The 25078-nt window shown below is 42.0% G+C and overlaps 1 protein-coding gene across 2 annotated transcripts in view; it reads right to left on the minus strand.

Moving 5' to 3' along the window:
- Nucleotides 1-25078, minus strand: part of nek7 (NIMA-related kinase 7) — a 60762-nt gene that overhangs the window by 2886 nt on the left and 32798 nt on the right. For both annotated transcript variants that reach the window (XM_061077662.1, XM_061077661.1), the window contains 5 exons: nucleotides 23062-23172; nucleotides 19465-19573; nucleotides 17160-17267; nucleotides 10773-10867; nucleotides 2333-2446 (listed from right to left, as the gene is read on the minus strand). In XM_061077662.1, the coding sequence (XP_060933645.1) occupies nucleotides 2333-2446; nucleotides 10773-10867; nucleotides 17160-17267; nucleotides 19465-19573; nucleotides 23062-23172 (537 nt within the window). The remainder of the gene's footprint in view (nucleotides 1-2332; nucleotides 2447-10772; nucleotides 10868-17159; nucleotides 17268-19464; nucleotides 19574-23061; nucleotides 23173-25078) is intronic.

Raw genomic sequence — 25078 nt, forward strand, 5'->3', positions numbered from 1 at the left:
TGAAACTGATTATTGAAAGAGCAGATCCGCAACTGAACAGACCTGCTAATTTTCTCATTAGCAACAGGTAACTGAGACAAACAAGTGGAGATGGGTTCGAGCACTAATCACTTATTGGTCTGCTGAATCCATTTGTACAAGAACCCATCACGCACATCCGCCGGCAAACGTCTGGCATGGGGGTGCACACACACACACACTCACACACACACACACACACACACACACACGCACACACTGCTGCCACTCCATTGCCATCCTGAAACGGCACTTGAAGCTGAGCGAAGCGGCTGATTGGAGCAGATAGATAGACAGGCTTGCTGGCGGAACAGCCACCACCATCATTAAAAAAAGAAGAGAATAAAAGATGGAGAGGAAAGAGGAAAAAAAAAACATAAATTCTACGCGAGGTCGCTATGGTAACCGTCTACCAACGGCCGTTGTTGCATGGCACCAGCTTGGATGGGTTCTCGTCAGCCGCTGTACACACATATGTGTGTATGTGTGTGTGTGTGTGTGTGTGTGTGTGTGTGTGTGTGTGTGTGTGTGTGTGTGTGTGTGTGTGTGTGTGTGTGTGTGTGTGTGTATGTGTGTGTGTGTGTGTATGTGTGTGTGTGTGTGTGTGTGTGTGCCTGAGCGAGAAAGTGAGAGAAACATGCAAATTCAGACAGTCTGAGAATTAGTCCCGCAGAATGGCAATGGTGGTGGTGGTGGTGTTGGTGGAGGGGGGGAGGCAGATATGTAAAATATTCATGTGCTTCTTTGCATGGCGAGTGGGGTGGGGGAGTGTCAGGTGGAGGGAGTGGGAGCGAGTGAAGGGAGGCGTGGGGGGGAAGCATAGATGGAGATGGTTAAATGACACAACAAAGATGAGCAGCTGACAGTTTGCTGCCGATCCTTCAGGAGCATTGTTTACATCCAGACAGGCGCTGCAGGCACCCCCCTCATCTCCATCTCTCCATCGCCCTGTCTCCCGCTCTATCATTCCCTCTCTCTTTCGCTTTGTCTCCCTTTCTCCTGGATGGGGGTGACATGTGGGGCAACACAGAAGCTCACTGTGGTGTGTGTCTGTGTGCTTCAGTAACAAATATAAAATTTGCACAATATCTGTTGCATACATAAAAATACACATCAGACACCGAGGAGGTTTTGAAACACTTTACAATTAGCCTCCATGAGCCTAATGGAGTAAATCTCACTGTATCGGGCTCTGCAGGGATTAGTGTCTGACCCCCGAGACATGAATTAGGATAGTCACTTAAAACCACACACTGTGGACTGTGTCAGTCCGGATCATAGAAGTGAAGAAGGCAAGGAGATAAAGGACACAATAAGACGGAAACTTTTTTTCGTCCAAAACTAATATGTCCAAAATGAAACTTAAATAAGACCAACAGTAATGCATACTTGACCTGCACTGTAATGGATTACACAAGTATATGGCAAGAGTCTGAAGATTTTACTGCTGTTAAGAACTTTACGACATTAAATTTGGATTCAGAGACTGACATTTTTACTTTAACAGTCAGACATTTTATAGTTTGTGGCTTTCATATGTAAAGTTGTGCTCATTTTTCTCTATTTTATGTCAATGTAATCTGAATCTGTTTACACAGTCACACAATGGGGACTTATTTTCATTATGGGGACAAAATGCAAGTAAAGTGAAGACATGTTTTAAAGAAAGGTTTAGTTTAAAGTTAGGGTGCAGGTTAAGGTCTGAAGGAAATCAATGCAAGTCAAAGTAACGTCCTCTGAAGTCATAGTGTGTGACTGTGTGTGTTTGTGAGAGAGAACAAATGCCACCCACACAAAGAGGACATGCAACACAAAGCCAAGCGCACTCATACACATGTCACCGGCAATCACCAATAAGACAACATTTGACCACAACCCGACTAAATTACATTTTTGGGTGCACGGATAAGTCAACGCAGAATTACAGCAGATGATTTAACATTAAGTTTAGGGAAACATGACTCTCCAGCCCATTTAGTTTCACCTCACTCTGTAGCACGGCCAGATGCTTTTGATATGTGCGTTTAATTTAAAAATCATAGCCAGCCTTTTGATCACAGAGTAATATCATGGTTCAGACAGTTGGGTGGATTACACTTACATATAAGAAAAAATAAATTCGGTCAGTGGAAGTAAAAATCAGCAAACCCTCCACAGAGGAGGAGGAACGAGCCACTATTGCTTAGAACAGTAGAGCGTTTGAAAATGATAAATATTTCGACAGTTTCTTTTAAAGGAGTAGAGACGATCGTGAGCTCTTTTAAAAACACTGAGCATTTCCATGGCAGGAAAAGACAACTGAGACGGTACTCACCTCCTCTGAGTAGTGATCTGAGGGAAGAGGGGGGTAGTCACACTGTTCTATCTTCTTACAAAGGGAGTAAAGGTTCATCTTATCCCCATAGAACGGGCTCTGTAGAGCTGCCATCTGAAAGGTAAAGATGTGAGAGAAAGGAGATGGTGAGAAGACAAGAGGCCACGGTATAAGAGGGTGAGGTAAAATTCTCAACAGGTGCTACACAGAAAATATTGTGGTGTAGTAAAAGTATTGCCAGCACAGTTTACTGCTATCAAGCTATTCGACTAAAAGTTTTGTGAACATACAAAAATACATTTATGCATTTTTTTTCCGTAGTGGAATGAGCGATGGCCTAAAATTCAAGTGAACCAAGATAGAAACTTCCACGAGAGCCTCCCTTAGCTTATGTGTTTTTTCCTCCAGTTTGTTGGCCCTTTCTGCTGCATTGCTTCCAAAACTTCGAAATGAGAATGAGAGGAAACAAAGATTTGAGGATGGAAAAGAACGAGAGGTGGGGTGCAGGGATGCGGTGGGAGCGAATTTTTCAGTTTGCTGGAGCAGCTCGAAAACTGTATCCTCCTGAAAACAAATGCAAGCAGGCAGAACGGAGGGAGGGCAAATGGGAATGGTAAGGAAGTGTGGAAAGCATGAGACCTTCGCTGGTGAGTGGAAATAGCAGAAAAATCCCCCTCCGCCTCTCTTAGAGTATAAAACATGGCATGCACTTTTGCCAGACTTGTGACTGACTGACTTCCTGTTATTTGAATAGGAGTGTGCAAGGTGGAGCTGACAGCAGACCTGCATAAAAAGCACACTGAAATTTTTTTTCTTTCAGAAAAAACTGTTGATGCTTATGTGTTGGGCCCAGACAGTCTCAGCAACAGGAACCATTTTCCATTCCTGATCTGATTCCGATGGCTGGTCTTAAATAACATACATTACCGTCTGTATGCTACTAACCCTGAATGTAAATGATTGCTGTGATTGCAATCCTTGTTGTGAGGTTTATTTCTAAGGCTAGCCAACCCAAAGAGATATGTCACAATTTTACTTGACGGACTTTCCAGCGTGAAATCAAACAATCGAACTGCTGACATTTTAGCTCTGGTTCTGGTATGATACTAGAAATCAGTTCTTCACCGCTCTACAAAAACTATTTGCTGTATTTGAGCAGCGAAGAAGAAGTGAGTACCGGGAAAGAAAATTGAAATTTTATCTGGGTGGAAATAATATACTTAAAAGATGTTGTATTGGATCATTAGGCATCCTGCAATTCGGGAAACTGTTGATACATGCAGTTGTACTGTTTGACTCTGTGGCCTGTGCATTTCTCCGTTTTTTATTTATAACTTTATTAACTTTGATTTTACAAAATATAGTATAGTAGAGGCAAATTCTATGTTTCAGTTGTGTGAAATGTTACTGACTTGGGAACAGTAAGACACCTATAATTTTAAAGAATATGTATCTAATATTGTGTTGCTCATATTTAAATCATTCATTACGTTTTGTTGGGGGAAAAAAGAGGATCAAATAAAAAAATCGCATATTAAATCGCAATCGCAATATTGGGGGGGAAAAAATCACAATTAGATTATTTTCCCAAATCGTTCAGCCCTAAATGCAATTAATCGTTCAGCCCTAATCAGTACAGACATTCACATACTCGCCAATGCCCAACCCGACATTTCAAGCAGAATCGGAACATGTGTAGTATAGACTTTTATCAGCCAACAAATAAATTGGTCAGTCTCTAGTAAGCAGACCTCTTCATCAGCTCATCTGTTAAGTCAGTTATTACTTCTACCTAATCTTACCATGTGGGGGGTTTCTAGCTCTGTTGCCTGTAGCTATGAGGGTAACAGACGCTGCCCAAAAAGTGCCGAGCGCATCTCCCATTTGTAAACAGCTTCTTCATTTAAGTCTTCACTGAAAAATGTGTCAGACATTGATGGTGCAGAGAGAGAAAAGTTCCCGCTCCCTATCGGGCAGATTTTGACAGCGTCTCTGTCACAGCTTCCAGTGGGAAGTCAGGATGACAGCAGCATCTCAGCGGGCCATCTCTCTTCTGGACACGATACACTATCGCTCACTCATCCGCTCAGTTAATCAAACACTCGCATTAATATGATACATCCTCACGGAAAACGCATGTGAACAGTAAGTAAAGAGGATTCCCCTCCCTCTCTCCTTGGACACCCTTTCTCCCTCTGCTCCAGCGATTAATACCGAGACTGGCACAGCAGGTGGTTGACAGGGATGAGGGGGGTGTGGAGATGCTCGTTCCTGTGTGTGTCAGCAATGATGCACTTCTACTAGTAACAAAGCCTCATATCTCTCACCCAAGAGTTCACATCTGATTGTACAGTGATTAAGAGACAAACGGATACAGATACAAACACCAATCCTACAGACTTTTAAGGAGACACTTAGAATTAACATATATGGTATCTGGTGCGACATATGGTGTGAGAAAAACAGCTGCAACAATATTAAAATGCTTAAGCAGCTCAATTGCCATCAACCAGAGCCTATAGACAAATCCTCAGTTGGTGAGATGGCGGCCCTCATCACTCTCTAATCTCATCGTCTTTCCGCTTTGTCTGCATCTTTTACGTGTACGATACCTCCTTTTCAACTGGAGATATTTATTTTAAATGTATTTATTTTCAAATTTTGTATTTTCCTGTTTTGCGTATGTCGCACCCTCACTGGAATATTTTCAGGACATTTTTATAAGGGGCTGGCAGGAAAAGTAATGGAAAATGTCCAGAGTCTTAAAGCAGTTTAAGGTAAGGGCATTGCACTTTATTTCAGAAACTCAACAGCGATGCAAGATTTTTATTAATTTATTTTATTTTAGCCCTTCTTGTATATTTCTATGTAAGGTATTGTTTGTATGTATTGTTTTTTTTTATCATGTGGGCCTTGAGCCTGTAATAAAGTTTATATATATATATACTCTTAACATTACAATGTCTTCCAAAAGACCACATGTGAAAATACTCTTCATTGATTTAAACAAATATTCTTACACCACTTAGTAGGCAGTGTGTATGTTTGCGGGTTGTGTGTCAGGACTGCATAGAGCTTCTCAGAAACTCAGTAAGAGGAAAAGGGGGGAGGGACAGAAGCAGAGAGAGAAAAGGAAGAAACCCAGCTCGAGACACCAGGAGGCAAAGGGTTAAACAAGACCCCATCGTATTTTCATGCATCTTCTGCTTTTGACAGATGAAAAATGTCAACTGTCCTGTTTGTATTTGGGAGTTTTTGCACTATTCATCTGCTTCATTAGTGCCTGCTGCTCCGAGCCCCTGACAGCTGCCGGCCCCCTGCTCTCAGCACGCACGCACACGCACACACACACGCACACACACGCACACACACGCACACACGAGCATGCCCACAGACACACACACTTACTCCTTTTTTCAGACTGTGTCATCGCAGGGTTAGATGATTGACTCACTCTCTGACCTCTGCATCCCTGGTGTGTGATTGTGAGACTGTGTGTGTGTGTGTGTGTATGTGTGTGTGTGTATGTGTGTGTGTGAGTGTGTATGGTTCATTGATATTCGAAAGACATACAATGCACACGCATGCCTGCTGTCTGTCTGAGGGGTGTGAGCTGCTGGTGGCAGAACACACCCATGCACGCACACACACACACACACACACAAACAGACGCACGCACGCACAGGCACACACACACTAACACTCGCACCTACACACACACTCCTTTGTTCCTCAGCACATCTTCAGCTGGCCAGGTTGTGCCCTCCTCAGCCCAGGCATGTAAAGCCAGCATCTCTGTCCATGTACAAGGTCTGGATGGGGTCTTCCAGTTTAATTAACACCAATCCATCTCTTTCTCTCTTTCTCTCTTCTTCTCTCTTCAGTGTCCCTCCCTGTACACCAATTAAAAAAGAGCTACGGAAGGCTCCCGTCTTCCTCTTCTCCCCCCCCCCCTTCATCCCTGGAGCCCTTACAGCCTGGGACCAAAGGGCTTCTCATAAGTTCTCAGTTACTCAATTATAAACACACATACAATTATAGGCATATGCCACATCAAAATAAACATCTAAATGTTAACACACACATACAAGACACATGTATATTTGTATATTTGTATCCATCAGTCTCTCTTTCTCTTTCTAGCTCTCTCTCTCACACACACAGACACACACACTCACGCACACACACATTACTATATTACTGTAGAAGTGAGCAAAGCATGACTTTTTCATGTTCTCACTGGTCCTTCATGTGGCTTTATGATGATATATTAATCAAGGCAATAAGTCACAGAGCAGGGACAGTCATTAAAAATATACCTACACCCAGTGGAGTCATCACTTCTCTACTTCAACACACTAAAAAGGGAAGAGGGAAGGAAGAAAGACAAGAAGAAGAAGAATAGACGCATGTGGTAAAAGAGCAAGATTGTTCCACGAAGCTGAACTTTTGAGGAAGACTGATAATAAGTGTTTCCCCAGTGTCCCCATCTGAGCTGAATGCTGGCCTTTGAAATGTGAAACATAAAAGGAAAAACTTAACAATTTGGGAAACTTGTTTATGAGCTAATTGATCCAAATATCGATACCAGTTAGATGTTAGTTAAATATGAGGCTGCCACCAATTAAGCTTATAACAGGTAAACAGCCCGGCTCTTTCTAAATGTAACAACATCTGCCTACTAGCTTCTCCAAAACATCATCACATTGTTTTTCAAGTTTGTTTAATCTGTACCAAAACTAAGACTTCAGTTTTGTATTTAATTGACAACTTGCGATTGGTCTTGGTCTTTTCATTTAACTGTCGATCAAAATATGAAACTATAATAGTCTTTAGTCTTTTAAGACATTCTCATGATATGAGATTATAGAGGTACAACTGAGTTGAATATTTTGTTATTAATAAAGATTAAAAAACCATAAAGTAAGTGTTTCCTCAGGATGGGAAGGAGAGAGTGGATAAATAAGAAAGGTTAGGTATCAAGAAATGTATAAAGTGGTAAAAAATGTTATCCTTGAGATACAGCTCAAACTTTGGTTAAATAGTTTGTTGGACATGTCAAGGCCAGACACTGATATCAGTGCGAGGAACGTGGGTGTTAACGCATCAAAAGAGGCACACAGTATGATAAAGGTTAAAGAACAAGCAGGCTTGGTTTGAAAAAAATAACTTCTCTTTTAAAAACATGCAGAGACATAGCCACAGGGGCAGCTCATCACATGCAAACCCCGGCTCCTGGGAACCCAGGCTTTTTTGGGTCTCGTAAAACCAACAGCAAAACAAGAGAGGGACACGGGTTGAGGCAGGAAGCAAAGGACATAGGCACAGTGAGAGGTATGGATGAGTGAGTTCCACACAGGAAGGAGACAGATCTTGTAAAGCTTTTCAAGATATTCTACTCCTTTACGAACCTTTATACAACCACGACACATGCGTACAGACAGGAGATCAGAGAGTGTGCCTGTAATGCACGGAGCCTGAATTACTGATGTTAGTATCTAATAAGACATTTTGATTGGGAGCAAAAGGAGAGACCCCTGCCATCTCTGATTGGCATGCGACCGAAACATTGTCCTTGTCACTCTGGGCGACAACCCTGACGAGTGCAGCGTCCCTGTTTACCTCGGTGAGGAGGCACAGGGCAGGGTCAGGTGATGTAATGAGGTTAGACACGAGGAGAAAGGGATCAAACAGAATGGGAGATGAAGACAGACGCAGATACAACGACCAGGTATTGACATATGGACCCTTCGGACCCTCAACCAACCCTCGAGCACAAGAATGAAAACTGCAGGCGCTCTCAAACTGAGCCGCTTCACACATAAGGAACCGAGCTCCCTTGGATACAAACGCACGCGATAGTGAATTCACACAGGCAAAAACCTCAACACACGAAACCTCGGCCCCCACTGTATGTCCAGAGTGAAATCAATGAGTACCAAAGGGATCGGGCATGGATTTCTATGTGAATTTCTTATGCCTGAAGGTTAAGTGAGGAAAAGGGAGGCATACGGAGGGGAACTTACAAGAGGGGAGGAGAACAGAGCAGAGGGGGATGGACGAGAGAGTTTGGGAGAGAAGGAGGCAAGTTTCCCGACACCACAATGTAGCGCGCAGCCCACTTACCAAGAAGTTGGCAAGCAAGGGTCTGTTCTTCAAAGAGAATATGCATGACGTGGTGAGCACTCCTCTGGTAACAATGAGGCTGTAAAATCTTTATCTCCACAGGCTCCTTGCATGGCTCACCTTGACCTGATGGTTGGAGTTCTGTCTCTGCTCATGTACCAACAGTACTTTCTCTCTGAATGAACACCCCCCATCTCTCTCTCCGCTCCAGCAATCTATAACCCTGCTCTTGCTATTTGTTATTTTTCCCTTCCACTTCTCGCCCTCTGTTCCCCGTCTGTCTAACCTTCCATCTGCTCTTTCTTCTCATTCTCTCTTAGGACTAAGCCCTCACCCTCCACTAGCTTCCTATATTGTTCCTGTATAGATTCCTAAACTTTTCCACCTTATATCTTCATTCACAGTCCTCTGAACTCCTCAGGGATTAATAGGTTTCCCTCCATCTTTTCACATTTGCTCTCCATAGCTCTCTCCTTTGCTCTCCAGATTTCTGGTCTGCATCTTTGCTTTTCTCAGTGTTTCACCAAGACTGTGACCTCTAGCAGTTCTCCAGTGGTGAAAGGTATAACAGATCAATGCACCGCACCGCGACTGAAGCTGTAAAACAATCAATGCTATGGCTCCACATGCAGCACCATGACAATTTCAAACTGAGCAGCTTCCCCAACAAAATGTTGGAAGGATTTTGGACAATGTCAAAAAACAACAAAGCCCAATGTCTGACGTTGAAAATGATAATACCGCCCTGCAGCTGTGTCCCTCCGTCCGACCAGGGCAGGTTCAGTCCCTCCAGGGGATCCTAACATGTCGCATGTACAATAATGAGGTCACCATGACCTTTGACCACTGAAATCTAATTAGTTAGGCTTTGAGTCCAAGTGAACACTGGTTAGAAATTTGATCAAATTACTGAAAAATAAAGATGAGATATCAAGTACAAAAGACCAAAAACATGCTGTGAGGCCACTGTAACACATAACCACCAAAATCGAATCAATTCATCTGTGAGTCCAAGTGAACATTTGTACTAAATTTGAAATAAATTCTAGGAATTGTTTCTGAGATAACATGTTCACAAGGCAGTACCTGGGATTTTCAAATAAGTTTTTAAATAAACCTTGATCATCCTAATACACCTGACTCAGTGAAAAATAAACCATCTCATCCTTACAACATCACCCACATCGGAATGACCTCAATTTCACAAAACTAATTGGTGCTTGTGTGGTTACACAATCATGACACCTACATAAACTACACAACTGGAGCAACGTAACAAAGAAATAAGATTTTTATCAACAACTCAAGTAGCATCTTCTGTGCAAAACACACAAGTGCACCACAAATAAAAAAGTACAAAAACAGACTGTGACCTGCAGCACCCACCGCTGTAAGCCAACCACAGCCGTGCATTACCATAGTGCATTGTGGGGAACTAATTAGCATGAAGGACTGTGGTCTCTGAGCAACCATGACCTGCAAGCTGAGCTCAAAACTTCTTCCTTGCGTTCTCTCCACCTCTACGCCTGAGGCGCTGTAGAGGAGGTGCAGTCACCGGTGCGTTGAGATGCAGCCCAAGTGATCAGCAGCTCAGGGGAGTTGGGAGAGAGGAGGAGAGGAAAATGTGGGTGTTTCCTTGCCCGGCAGTGTGTCTCTGACTTCGTGCTTGTCTGTTTGTATTCAGTGCATGCGAGGGTTGGCAAGGTGAAAAATCAGATTGACTGCTATCATTCGTGTCCATCATTATTCAGCTCCTCACTCTCCCCTCTCTGTTCCCTGCGCTGTGTGCTCCTCCCGGGCTTGTCTGCTCTCAGTGTGGTCCGCAGCCCTGTGGTGGTTTACTCCTGACTAATCAAACTAGTCAGTGTCACTGGGCAGCCTTATCTAAAACACATGGCCATGTCAGTTCTCCTCACTCAACAGCTTTTCAACATTCAGCAGGTACCTTGCCTAAAAAACTCAGCCTCAGAATTGAGCCAGGGACAGAAGCGAGGAACACGAGGGATATGAGGTAAAGAATTATGACACAGCATTCCAAATTTTAATTATTAAACTGTGACAAAAGAGCACGCATTGTTTTCCTTTGCATGTCTAGTGATGCTCATTGTAAATACAGCATCACTCTGTGGGGAAGCGTAAATAACTGTATATATTTTCTTATAGTACTCCCTTATATGTGGGATTGAGGATGGTTTGTTTGTGTGTGTTTGTTTGTGTGTGTTTGTTTGTGTGTGTGTCCCAGCCGCTGTGTTCTCACGTCACTCCTGCAGTCGACTGCAGGGTGACAGTATGTGCACATATTCCCATAGTTTACCTCATAGAGCAGACATCCTAGCGACCAGATGTCAGATTTGAAGTTGTATCCGTTTTCATGTATCCTCTCCGGTGACATGTAGTAAGGAGTACCCACTGGAACACAGACAAAGGGGGGGAGGAGGGGGAGAGGCGGAAGGTGGGGAGGGGGACGGAGGACAGAAGGAGATAGAAGGAGGCAGAAGAGAACAAGACAAAAAGAGAGAGTGAGTGTTAACACTTTGCATTGCAAACCCATGCCCCCCCCCCACCCAGTTCATCAGCATCACTGACACAGCTCACACGGCACAGAGAAGCGGGCGAGGAACGGAGGTGAAGTCTCAAACTGTGACACATTCACGGGCTGCAATACTTACCGTTCTTTTAGCAATAGCACAAAAACCATAACAAGACCGAGGTAAAAGTGGATTCCCTCGGTTAATTCTAGGGAAGATCAAATTTAATAAGGTTACATTTCATCATGTACACCCATATACAGTGCATGCAATTGTGCAAGTACCACAAAGTTGCAAACATATGTACAGCAGACACACACGCACACACAAAATACACATAAATCAGTTTTGATTACTGGAGCTCGGTAATGATCTGAAACAGTAGTCAGTGAATATGCCCGGGGAGCAGTGGTGGAAACTTAGAAGTTGGCCACTTTCTGGTTCTGGTTTTGAAACTCAAGAATCCCAAACTGCCATGGCGACTGGCGGAGCGCCAAAGAATCAGATCTTCATCCGAACGGACACGACAAGGAACCCCAGCTCTCAACATCACATCCATAACGCACCGCAGGAAGCTTTGGAGATTTGCTGCTTTCTTAGCTGAATATGACCAGATGCCTTTTTCCCCCTGCATTTGCTTTCTGTTTATTGTGATTTCCCATGTAAAAGTTCACCAAGCACATCCAGCAGAGGTTCCACATTAATCGCATAGGGTTTAAGGATGGAAATCTTAGGAGCTCTTTAACCTGTGCTTGGCAGCTCTCAGGCTTCTCTCTCCAAAACCTCTCAAACAAAACGTGTGAATCAAGGACTTGCTGAAATACAACGATGACAGCTGCTCGGACAGTGATGCGCTGCTGTACAACTTTCATCAGTAGCATTGCAGCATGCAGATTGTGTCGGCTGTGTCTCTTATGCTTTAAATTTCAAAATAATAAACATCTTCAAGCATTATCCTTAAAATCCACCATGATTATTAACCTGGTATATTTGAGAAAGATAACCTCACACTGTTCCTGGTTAATTACTCAAATTTTCTGCTAATTAAAAATTCTGTGTGTCCAGTGCTGTACAATAATTCTCAGCTTTTCAGTCCAATCAAAACCAGCTAATTCTGAGGGTGCACATACTAGTAAAATCTATTTGTGAAGTAACTAATGGATTTAAATCTTAAATAGCACTTAACACCACAGAATGAAAGGGCTAACTTTGGACTTCTTCATAGATCTGCTGTACATATGAGATCAAACACAATTTTAATTTAAAAGCAGTGTATTATTAATTTAATCCCTTTACAAAAAATATTTTTTACCCAATCAGTCTTCCCCCTGACCTATATACAAAACGTGTAGTGATGAGTTTTGATAGAGAGGAACTGATGGTTGTTGCATTTACAATACACACTCAACAGTTGCAGTGAGCTGGGAAGGTGAGAACAGCGCTCAAGTGGAACTCCGAAGAAAAGTCAGCTTGCAATAATATAGAAGGAAAAAAATCTATAAGTGCACTTACTCGCAAGCGCAAACACACGCACACGCACACGCACACACACAAACACACACACACACACACGCACACGCACACAAACTCTCCAGAGCCGCTCTGCACATTAACAGGTTGGAGGAAACTGAACTGATGTAATTGCAATTAACAGAACTAATACAGAGGGGGTATTAGATTTGAAGTCTATGGGAAATGAAATGAAAGCTAGCACTTTTAATTTTGGTGCACATCTAATTGAGTTGAAAAAAAAAACACGCTTTTATCTTAAAAGGTGCGGTTTTGAATAATGAAGTGTTACCTGTCATTCCAAAAATAATCAGCATCTGCACAGCCAGAAGCAAGAGAGAGCACGCAGAAGAATAAACAGGGGACTGGGGATTGCCATTTTAATTGGTCATCAGGTTTGTTATGTGGTTTTTTTCTTGTGTGAGTGTGTGTGTGTGTGTGTATATGTGGGTGTGTGTATTCGCTGTGAGATCTCATGGTACGGCCTGAACAAGCTCCCCTAACATTCATTATTAGTTGATTAAAAGAATCAGCCGCTCTTATGCTAATAGTAGCATAAAAAAAGGCAGCAGCGCCCGACTCTGGCTCCTTCAGCATGCTAAATTAAGGGTACATTACTTATTCATGCAAATAAATTGAAAGTCATGTTGGGATTGATTTCCATTATTGTGGATGTCTATGACAACACTGTATTCTCTGTGTAACAGCGTAAGCGTTACTGTATAGGAGGTGAGATCCTATCCAGTGTACAGAACCCTGCTCTTGTGAAAATTAACCAGTCCTGTCGTTTAAAATACATTTATTGATATAATTGCACAGACTTGCTGCAATTTCCTGTCCACTTAAAGCTTTCAATTCACTACTCAAACACAGTGAAGCATTTCGTGCATAGTACTCATTAAATGTGTTAACCTTCCCTAATCTGTGATCCATCACCAGTTTTACATCTGTGTGTTTTAAACAGGGACGAGACTTCTGCTGTGAGGACTTGAAGCTTTTCTGTGTGCAACCACCAAACTAGCGTCTACCGTCTGGATGTAAGGTGTTTAGTGGATGTCTGTGAATTTTAATTACAGATGACCGAGGTTTTACACGCTCCCTCCCTGAACTGCAAGAATCTCTACATGCACATCAATCATGATAAATTCTCAATCTGTAGAAACACGGTTCTGATTCAGAGCCAGGGCAGGAAGAAACTGCCACTCAAGTGAGTTTTAACAGACAAAAGATTTAAACTATTAGTCAGGAGCACAGCCAGAAACGATTTATCCTCATAGACAGGGGATGTTTTCTGTATTTTCTTATAATCCAATTATGTTTTCCTTGGTTTTTCTATATGTGTTGGTGAGCCCTCACTCCCTCTTTGGTCCTCCACCTACGCCTCTTCGTTTCATGTCTCGCTTGTTTGGCTTTATAAGTTAATAAAGTCTTCATATACACATTGAAATTGAAAAGTCATAATATATTTTTTTAACACATGCCTCCCCTTCTTCTGTCTGCTTCCATTTTGTTCTCTCTCCTCCTCTTTTCCTCCCTTTCCCCCGGTACTCATCTTTAACACCTTTCTCATTACAGGTGTTAATTATAGGTTTATTATACTACTTATTACTGCCAATTGGCTAGTATCTCTTTTCTCTAATGATTGCATTAGCTTTCCTGTTACTTCTCTTCTTTTGTTCTTTTTTGCTTTCATCCAACTCTTTCCAGAACCCTACATCCTCAACACTGGAAAGCATAACGTGTGTAGTGGGTGTCTTTTGCATGCTTGTGTTTATTTTTGTCTTATGTCCCAAGTGGATATGTATGATGTATGTATGATGATGACTCTATGTGAATGGTTATCTGCTCTTTCATATGTATGTTCTTTCGTCCAACCCCCATGTGGATGTACATCTCAACATTCATCTGTATAGGAGACAAAGAGTGTGTGTGTGTGTGTGTGTGTGTGTGTGTGTGTGTGAGAGTCTGAGTGTCTGCAGGCTGCTGAGCAGCTGAGTTGAAAGCCTAGGAGCTGACAGGCTGTATGCCTGGACCTCCATCTCAGCTCCAGCACCCTGCTCTACTGTTCAGCTGGGTGGCTGGGCTCATTACAGACCCACGCTGGCACGTGATTGGGCATGCGAGTACACTTGTGTGTGTGCGTGCAAGCACACAAGCGAATGTACACACTCTTTCTTTCTATCCCTCTCTCTCACTCATGTTTTCCCTTTTCTCCTCCATTTTTTTCTGTCACATTGTCATATTCTCTCCTCTTACACTGCTGCAAACTTTTTTTCCTTTCTCTTTGCTTTGTTTTTGTCTCCTCTTCTTTTCATTGTCACTCTGTCACGTTCTCCTCTCTCGCACCCGGCACTCTTTTTTGGTTTCTTTGTCACTCGTTCTTTTTCTTATGCACCTTTCTTTTTCTGACATATTGCTTTCTCCCCTCTCTCTCTATTCCTCTCTCTGTGTGATGTCCTCCATTCTCCAACTCTAGTTTTCTCACACCTTCTCTCTCTTTCTCCTCCACCTTTGTCTTTCTCTTTGACTAAAAGTCAGGCGCCAGAGGGAGGGACAGAGGGGAGGAGAAGTGAGGATGAGCAAGATGAAGAAAAAGCAGCAGGAGAGCAGGAAAGGTGACAAAGAAAGAGAGGAGATCAGCTGTTTAAAACGCACGGCAAGAAATGTCAAGTGGAAAGCCAGTGAATCCCTTGCTGACAGGTCACAATAACCTAGGACATCATCTGCTCGACAGCACTAGATCATCTTGGAAAACATTTTACCAAACATCGTTGTTTGGTTAAAATATTCTTAAAAGAATACAAAGTACTGTAGTGACATAAGGACAAATAAAATTCATCTTTGAAAATAACATATGCATTCTCGTCATGCTTATGATATCATGTCAAATGCATCTACATATAAAAGAAAAATGATTTCACTCTTCACTGGAATAAATATTACACTGTGAGCTGTGTAGATTAACAAATCAGTATTGTTTGCTAGGAATTAATGAGTGGAGTATTCCAGTTGACCCCTCAGCTTGTGGGGCTGCCTATCCTCCGCCAGCCTAAAGAGGGAGCTGCGGACTCAACGTTTAATGAGCAATCACAGGCACGTTTCACCCCGCGCTGCCAGCACTGCAGGCTGCTTCGCTGATCGAGCTTCTGCTGAGTTCATCATGTGATTCACACTTTCAAAGGCTGGGCTGCGGCTGTACAGGGGCTGCATATAGCGCGCCGCTTGTGGTAATAACAGCGTGAAATAGGGAAGCAAGACAGGGCGAATGACAGCTTATATCTTTGTGTTTATATTTTCTAGATTTTCCCGTTCGTGCTTAAAGAGTTGGAATTCAGGGAATTACTTTTTGTGCTACAAGTATATTATTACTTTTATTATTTCTTGTACAATATCAGTTCTGTTATTATCTTGTTCAGTAATATATTGATATCATATGCAATATGATATTTATTATCATGTGCAATACTTCTCATGTCATTTCAATTACTACTTTTCTATATGTATATTTTTACATTTTTGTACCTTATACTACTATATTATTATAATATATTTAGACATATTTTCTACACATATTTTTTATACTATTACATCATTCTTTGTGATTGTAACTTTGGAGCAAGGTTTGGCAGGAATTTCTTTCAGATTAACAGAGCTCCATCTTATCTTAATCAATGATTGAAAGGGTAAAATACTGAAAATTCTTTCAGTAGTCTTATTTACAGGCTTGAACAGTAAGCAGAGCATTTAGCTTTCAGTGTTTTTCTTGATTTCTTCAATCTTCTAGCTCATAACAAAATAGAGAATATGCTCCGACTATTTCTTGACTTTGCAGCATATGCACAGTTAATCACCAGAAAAGGTGCTGGTGCAGAGAGACTGAAACAATATGGCACAGTGGTAAAAGGCTGCTAGGAACAGACAGTTAACAAATTGTTAAAAATGTGAGCTTGTGTTTTGAACACTGCTACACCCATGAAGCGAGGGAGATGAGTGTGTGCATTTGTGTTAAAGCCAGTGTCGTGTGGTAAGTGCGATTAGCTACATGTTTCCCCTGACAAGACAAAGCTAGAAATTGTAGAGATGTCGGTGTATAATATTTTTTAAATCAAGAATAACTAAGTTTTATTTCACTCTCCTCTCCTTGATACAAAAGATTTATAGAATGATCCTTGAACACAATGAACATCAAAGAATGGATGTTTAAATATAAACATGTGGTACCATTCAATTTCTCAGTCTGTACAGTCTTAGGTGAAGCAAATCTTTTTTTGTCACGTCTTAGTTATTTGGAAATTTTGGGCAAACATTTTCATTTCTCTGAACACACCCGAGCACTGCCAACAATAACCCTGATTGTAAAGTTGGCCGACTTGTTTTATGGCACATAGTCACAATCAGAGCTGTGTTTCAACCCGCCTCTGCCCACTCTTCATCTGTGTTAGGGTTAAAGGTCAAGGCAACAGGAAGTGGCTAAGTGGCCTATGAAGGGGGTGGGCACAGCCCTGGCCAGGCAGCATGACTGTATGACACATGGCTCTGGGCTCACCATGCCTAATGAAACACATCCAACATTGGGTGATTACTGGGGGCCGCTCTCGCTCCCTCTCTCTTTCATTGCATGTGTACATGTGTGTGTGTGTGTGTGTAGAGTTTTATAAAAATACCTAGCGAATGAGCGGCAGTTGTTTTGGAGCTGAAGAATCGTCCCAGTCCCAGGTCTCCTAGTTTCACTACTCCTGTGGCTGTGATGAAAACATTGGCTGGCTTGATATCTGGAGAAGAGAAGTGTGGAGAGGAGTCAGTGAAAGAGAAAAGGAAGGCATTTATGAACTGGTTGAATTTAACTCAGACTCACTGTTTACGGGCCTAATATAAATTATATATTCGTAACAGAAGCAGCAACAACACCTGTGGTGGGGCTTTACTATAGTAAACAAAAAACTGCATCTCCTCTTTGCCCAGAAAACATGTCAGCGTTACGGAAATAATGTAAATAATGAAATGTTAATCTAAGTTATTTTTGGGTGTTAGCATCCGATTTCTGTTGCTTTTTCAAACTTAACATTAATGTGACAACACATCAGCCTTTGAAATTTACTGCTTCCGTATAATTGTAAGCGGCTTTTGAATAGGCGGTCTCTGTTAAGTGATCATTAAAACTCCGAGCTCAGGGTTCATTATTGTCCCTGTGCCCTAATCAGAGTCAGCCCAACGGACGTACATCACCTGTAGCTGTGTGTGTGTGTGTGTGTCTGTGCGTGTGTGTCTGTAGCAGCAGCCTATGTACATGAATCTGGGACTTGACCAGGCCCTATTGAAAGCATGTGGGGCCATAAACACTGTGTTCTCTGGTCTATGTGTTGTTTAAGAGCTTCACTTAAAATTTCTGTCATATGCAACAAGGTCATTCACAGTAAAGAAAACCCAGATTGAAATACAGACATAATGTTCTGTTTTCGGTCATTTTCTGAACCATGGTCTGAGTGTTAATGTGACTAAAGATTGTGTTTAATCAAAATATCGGGAGATGATATGCTTCAACTTCTTCAAAATGCCAACAATATGCTTTTCAGGTTTCGCCTCTTCCTTTAGTGTGTCATATATTTTTTGTGCATGTAACAGGTCTGCTAAGTAAAAAACGCATGAGTCCTTCTCTTTCACAGAAAACCCTGCTCCTTAAGAGCCTGAAAAGCTAATATATTTATATAAACCTGGAAATAATTAAGAAGCTTGAGTATTAAAAATCATTGAAAAACATAAGCGCAATAAAGAAGAAACATTAAAGATTCAGGAAGAATAAAAGTTACAACACCATCAAGAGATCAATACATCAGTCTTCATTCCCTGAGAGATAGAAATCTCTCTCGTCACAGATAGAGATAAATAAAGAATTCAAGACAGCAATCAGCTGTCAAAGAGGGCTGTCTTGTTGTGGTCTCGGAGGACGAGTAGCAGATTCTAAACGGCTTCTCAGCCGGGAAACAAGGCCAAACATTTGATGCGGGCATTTCACTGTGGATGACTGAAAAAAATAAAAAGTCCTATTTACGGATGAATCCAAGTTTGAAATTGCAGGCAGCAACAGAGGAGTGTATAAAGGAGACAAACATGAGAATGATACCTCAGTGTATTAGACTGACTGCGAAACATGCTTGAGAGAATATTCAAGTCCGATGGTGTTTTACCTACTCTGGAGTCAGAGACCTGCACCGACTCGACTACACTCTGACCAAAGAGAGGTACCACTTCATTCTTCAGACACATGCTGTACTCTGTGGTTTGCATATTTGTGGAGAGAGCAGCAGGACAAAGACCCCAAACAAACCTCAAAGCTACAAACTGCAATAACTACATGAAGACCAAGGAGTCCCGACTGTCATTGCCTTTATTCCACAGTCACCTGACCTGTACCCCTGAGACAGCTGAGGCTTCTGTGGCATCACTAAGGTTATTGGGACATTGTGAAATATTTCAGGGAGAGAATGAGTCATCAAAGTCCATTTGTTCAAAGATTCAAAGTTTCACTTAAATTGTTAAGCTCATACAAACATTGAAAAAGTGCAGCAAATGTAAAAGAGTATTATCTGAAATAGCGTTTTTTAATTAAATAAAATAAAAAACAATATATTTTCAAGGGCTAATGTAAGAGTTCATAGCTTTAACTTAATTTTGCCAGTAAAAAGTGGTACCTCTGCTTCTGTGTTTTCTTTTCCATAAAATACATACGTGAGAACAGATCTGAGCAGCTGCAGCATTTCTACAAGTCTGTGCATTCAAAATACATAATCCAATACTACTGAAACATTTTTACATTCATGGATGCTCAATTTATAAGCACAACCTGAACCAGGTTTTGAGAGATTCTATATATTAAAATAAATCTATGTATTGGTATGTGTGTGGGTGTATGTTTATGTCCAGTGTGTGTGTGTGTGTGTGTGTGTGTGTGTGTGTGTGTGTTAACATTACCTCTGTGCATGACCCTCCGGGAGTGCATATGTTCGAGCGCACTGCAGAGTTGGACGAAGTACTTCCACACCGTTCTCTCTGGGATAAGCCTCCTCTGCTTCTTAAAGTGCTGAAAAGTAAGAGAGATAATCCTTCATGAGTCCCGCAATGGGGAAATTTGCAATGCACGCACACACACACACAGGCAGGAAGACACACAGAAAACCAAAGAATCATTAGAATACCTGTAAGAAAAAACACATAAAATACTTTAATAGGGATGGTTAAAGGTCTTGTGTGGCACGGAATACAATTTTAAGATTGTAGCAAAAGTTTTTATGTCTGCGTGCGTTTGTGCCGCATCAATCCCCGGCCTCAGTCCTCAGCTCTGTGACTCCACTCCTAATGCAACCCAGACCGCTCTCCTCTTGCTCGGTCCTTTTTCCTAACCAAGCTCCATCTCATTTTCTCTATGGCCTACAATGAGAAGCACATGAATTCCCTGAGAACAGAGAGAAGAAATTTGTGGTACCTTCCAAAAGTCTCCCATCTGGCACACAGCAGCTCTTTTGTTAAGTGCAGGTTTGTGGGACGAGGGTTCCAGTTGTTTTCAGTTTATTTATTTATTTATTTCATGGGGTGGTTCTGGATCATTTAGACTCTGGTCCCTCCCTAGAAAAGCCACACTGATGACAGAGCTTAAACTTGGACATCGTGGCTTTTTGATCCACAAAGACAAAAATCATTAAATGACCATTAGAACTCCTCCTCATAGCATTGTCTAAGTCTAAGAAGATGTAGGAAATACGGCTACTGGCAGGATTTTAAAGGGTGTCTTCATGGTTCTATTTACAGGACGGAAAAGCCTCAACTTGAGCCAGCTCCTGCTCATGGCAATTACAGTTTAAACATTGAGCAGAGACTCCTACGAAAATGTATAACAAGACCAACAGTACATTAAGTGCAACATCAGAAAGGACACCACATAAATCAAACTTACGACCCAAAGTAACTGTGTATGTGTGCATGTTTATATTTAATTGTAGTTGTATCTTATAAAAACTACGGTTATAATTTTGACAAAGCATGTGTGTGATTGTTTTCGCAGTGCAGTATTTAGAGGACCAGATTAGAGTTGAAAATATTTAGTAGGAGGCATTTATTATAGAAACAAAATGAAATTTAGTGTCTAGTCAGATCAGTAGTAGGTCAAGGTGGGGAAAGGATAAGACTATTACAAATTCATTAATTCAAATAACAAATAACAATAAGAGAAAAGAAAGAAACAGATTGAAAGAATGATGAGGTGATGGCACATTATGAAGAATCAGTAAGTAAAGGATGTCAACGATGGTAAGAGGTTTAGAAAACGAGGGATGGTGTGCATGAAAGAGAGGGATAGAGATAGATGGAGGGATGGAGGGATAGACCTTGGCCTACATCGAAACAAAGCGTCAGTGAGGAGCCATTCTTCCCTTGCCCTCCCATTTCCATATCAGAGGACTGTTTGATGTCAATGGGGGAGCACACCAACACCAGCACCACCACCACCCTCTTCTCCATGCCTTTAACAGCAAACACTGCACATGCAATATTCTGTAAGTGCATGCAAATCAAGGTCCATTTGATTTCATTTGAATTCTGAGATGGTCAGAGAGAGTAATAGAGAAAGAGGGAGGAATAGAGGAAGGAGGAGAGAGCAGCAAGGAAGACGAGAAATCAAAAAGAATAAAAAATGTTAAATTCATGCATCGAGGGGGGGGGGGGCTGGTGTCTGTTTTACATATGGAAAACTGTACGAATGTGTTTACTTCCCATTACAGCCAAAGAAGTGGGGCTAAGCCCTGGCATGCACCTCTGGACTGCCACTGTTACATTAGGAAAACAAATCATTTAGAGCGGTGCAGGAGACAAATGCACATGTGCCCTGTGTGTTGTCAGCAGCCATAAGGAGGAAGTCTGAATGCTCCCAGCATCCTCGGCAGCTCGGCTAAGATAGTGACGCTCAGTGGTTTGTTACCTTACCTCCTCAAACTGCCATGTTATGTCTTTGTAAAGTGAATCTCTGAACATTTGTGTGGGTGTCTCCATGGTCGTGTCTGCACATACCTTGGAGTAAGGCATGGCATATGTACACTATGTGTTCGGTTTGTAGGTGTGTGTCGGCACTGGATATATATACCAGTGTGTGTGTGTGTGATGAGCCTGCCATGTTCTTCATTCTTGTACCGCTAATCCTCGCCTCTCCTAATTTGCTGTGTTGAACTATGCGGATGTGGAGCTGCTGAGTATGACTGCAAACAGCTTGTCGAGCTGTGCCGATACAACGCTGCTGTATCATTTATGCATGGGAGAAGACCAGGGCTTTTACATGCACACCACTAATTTGCTATACTGGCAGGATTTTATCATAACTCTGGATTTTGGTCGAACCACGAAAATGAATAACAGGATGAGCCGGGGATGGAATCGCTGCCACTTTTAAACAATAATGTTGCTTCTTCTGCTTCAATTTCAACAGCAACACATGATTTACTTTATTCAAACATACATGTGCTTTTATATTGACTAAGTGTTACTTTAATGGTTAAAGCTAGTTAAATGAATGCATCCCCTTTATTAAGAATATCAAACTATGATGAATACCTGGGAAAATTAATTCAAAAAATCTGTGGTCAGTATTTATAGTATTATAGTATAGTGTAATATAGTATTTAAAAGATGATGTACAAGTGAAAAAAAAGATTTGAAACCTCAAGTTTTCCCTTATCTTCATTAAAATATTACCAGACTTCAACTTCAGGATTATATATGTAAAATATATGAGTTAAAGCCTAAGATTAAAGCCAGATAAGTTATCTTGGGTAATTGTTTATACACCCCCACAAACAAAACCATGCTGTAACTTCAGAACAATTGATCACAGTTTGATTTTTAACAACTTCCCTTTCCCAGTCGAGGCACATGTCACCGCAGACCTTCAGGATTAAAGGAGTTTGCAGGAGGCCTTATATTATTTGGCTTTGGTTTTATTGTGGAGTGGATGATTCACCGTGACTCAGTGTCCAGGTAGTCAAAATCCTTTTACAGCCACAAACCACAGACCCCCTGCCAAACTTCCTTCAGCCATAAAAGGCCACGTCAGCAGTTTGTTCATTCAATACTAACATTTCTTTCGGATACAAGATGTGAAATACAATGTCGGACTGGCTATTTTTATGTTCAGATATTGTCCCCCCCAAGGCCAGAACATGATTTAAAACCAGTTATACACCTATTCATCATCATATTAAAGTACTTAGTAATACATCTCTAATTGCTGACTGGGTTAGTTTCAAGCTTTAAAGATAAGTAGTGTGAAGTCAGTGTTAATATTTGTATAAATCACCTTAGTTTTCACAACTCAATAATCCGTAAAAACCAAAGTGACCACTTTCAAAGCTGGTCACGGACTTTCCCTTAAAATGCAATAAAATTACTGTATAATTTCAGATCATCTGTGTCCTTCAAGCCTCTTGTGGTGTTATAGAAAGTTTTCACAGAATCAAATCACTCCTCTTTCAGCTTCTTGGACACAAGTGGCAGCTAGAGAGGCAGCTGCTGGGCTGAGTTCCTTACCTTGATCATACGTGAGAGGTCCCCGGCATCCGCTAACTCCAGGACTATGTTTAGCTCATTGTCCTCGATAAAGGATGCGTGGTACTTTATCACATTGGGGTGGTTCAATTGCTGTGGGAGACAAAAAATAAAAAAATCAAGACATGTCATGAGAGAGATAAAGAAAAAGCAGGCACAAGACATGTGGGTGACACTTGTCACATTAAGAGCGTCCTTGGTCACACCATCTAAACCAAGAGTGAAAAATCCTCCCTTGTCAAAACTATGGACGGCAGCGTCTTCTTTCAAACCTGTTACACATTCTATATCCAAACAACCGACCAGCTGATAAATAACAGAGGTTTATTTCATAAGTTGTGCAATCAACTGTACTTTCACCACCAATTAAAATAAAACAGTTGGATCCATTTTTGGATTCCATATTTGGTAAATGCGGACCTAATGAGATGCTTTTGTCCTCAAGTGTGACAAAGCTGGGTGATATGTCACAACAACCCCTCCTGTCTGTGGTGACAACAACCCATGTGTGAGAAGCACAGACACACACACACACACACACGGCTGACAGGCTGACATGGCTGGCAGTCAGAAAAACAAGCATCCTGGGTTCATCTCTGTCTGAGATTCCTTCCTGTTGGTTGGCCAATAAGGCAGGAACAGCATTCCCTGTAGTAAGCACAAAGTCTCTATCCATCCAGAGCAGGAGAGGAAAAGGGGGAGAGAGGGAGGGAGGGAGGGAGGGAGGGAGGGAGGGAGGGAGGGAGGTGCAATGAAGGGAAAGAAACAAATGACATAGTGACACAGACAAGGAAAAGGAATGATGGAGGCAGAACTGGATGGGGTGACGAGTTTGGAAAAGAGAACAAAGGTGAGGGGGGGAAAGAATAGCAAGAGAAGGAGAAGGTGAACGAGGGTGGGGGGTGGGAGGGTGATATGTGGAGAGCTGGAGGTGTGGAGCTGTGTGGCGTGGCGATGTGGAGGAGAGGGGGGGGGGGCCCGTGATGCAAGCAGACGGAGCGGTGTGACACGCGTCCTCCACTCGGCTCCACTCTGCTTTCTCTGCTGTGATTAAAGAAATGTTCATGCTCTGGATGATCCAGACAAGAGGGGAAAGGAGAGCACAGTACAGTGCACTCCGCTACACTACACTCTCCACTCCATCCCTGCATCCCTCCGCAATCCTCTGCTTTACCATTCCTTTCCCCTTTCCCTCTCTCATGTCTCCATCCTTCCTTCACCCTCCCGTGTCCGCTCTTGCCAGATGTATTTTTGGCTCAGGGTGGCAGTTCTGCACGGATCCACACTGTCGCACAGCCAGGGAACGATGACAAGTCCCCTCCTCCGCCCGTCCCAACCCACTCCTCTTCCACAACTTCAACCTCCAGCGGAGGATTCAGAGAAATAAAGAGATGTGTTCCCGTGCAGATGTTTATGGAAATGATGGATTGGAGCCTACTGCAGTACAACAATCATTCATTGGGAAATATCACATAGCGTCTTGCTTGATTATGTAATTACACATGCTGGCTGAGACCTACCAGTGTGTGTAATCACTTAATCATGCAGGACTGTGAGATGTATTTGGTGAGCTGGTGATGTGTTTCGAAGAAGGACAATAAACTGATTAATGCTGATGACTCAAAATTAACCATGATACTAAATTAGATTATAGTTATAAAATTAAATGACATGCTTATGAGCAGCTGATCACAATGATTGATCTGGTGTGTTGATCACCATCACCAGCATAACGTAATGCCTTGTATTGTCAGATATTTATATTTTAGAGTAAGAAAATTAGTGCATATGGAAATTTGGGTTGAAGGAGAAACATAAGAGACATTAAAAATGCTACAAGAAATATAGAGCTTAGAAACAGACCTAAAGAAGTGCAGTTAGTGTGTGTATCATGTTAAATGAAGCTGCTTGCTGCCAGCTCTTGGTCTTGTCAGTAAACCGCCGGAATAATCTAATCAGAAGCAGAACCCTGACATACACGCTAGAGGGTGGATACAAA

Source organism: Limanda limanda, chromosome 9, assembly GCF_963576545.1.
Source record: "Limanda limanda chromosome 9, fLimLim1.1, whole genome shotgun sequence".
Lineage (NCBI taxonomy): Eukaryota > Metazoa > Chordata > Actinopteri > Pleuronectiformes > Pleuronectidae > Limanda > Limanda limanda.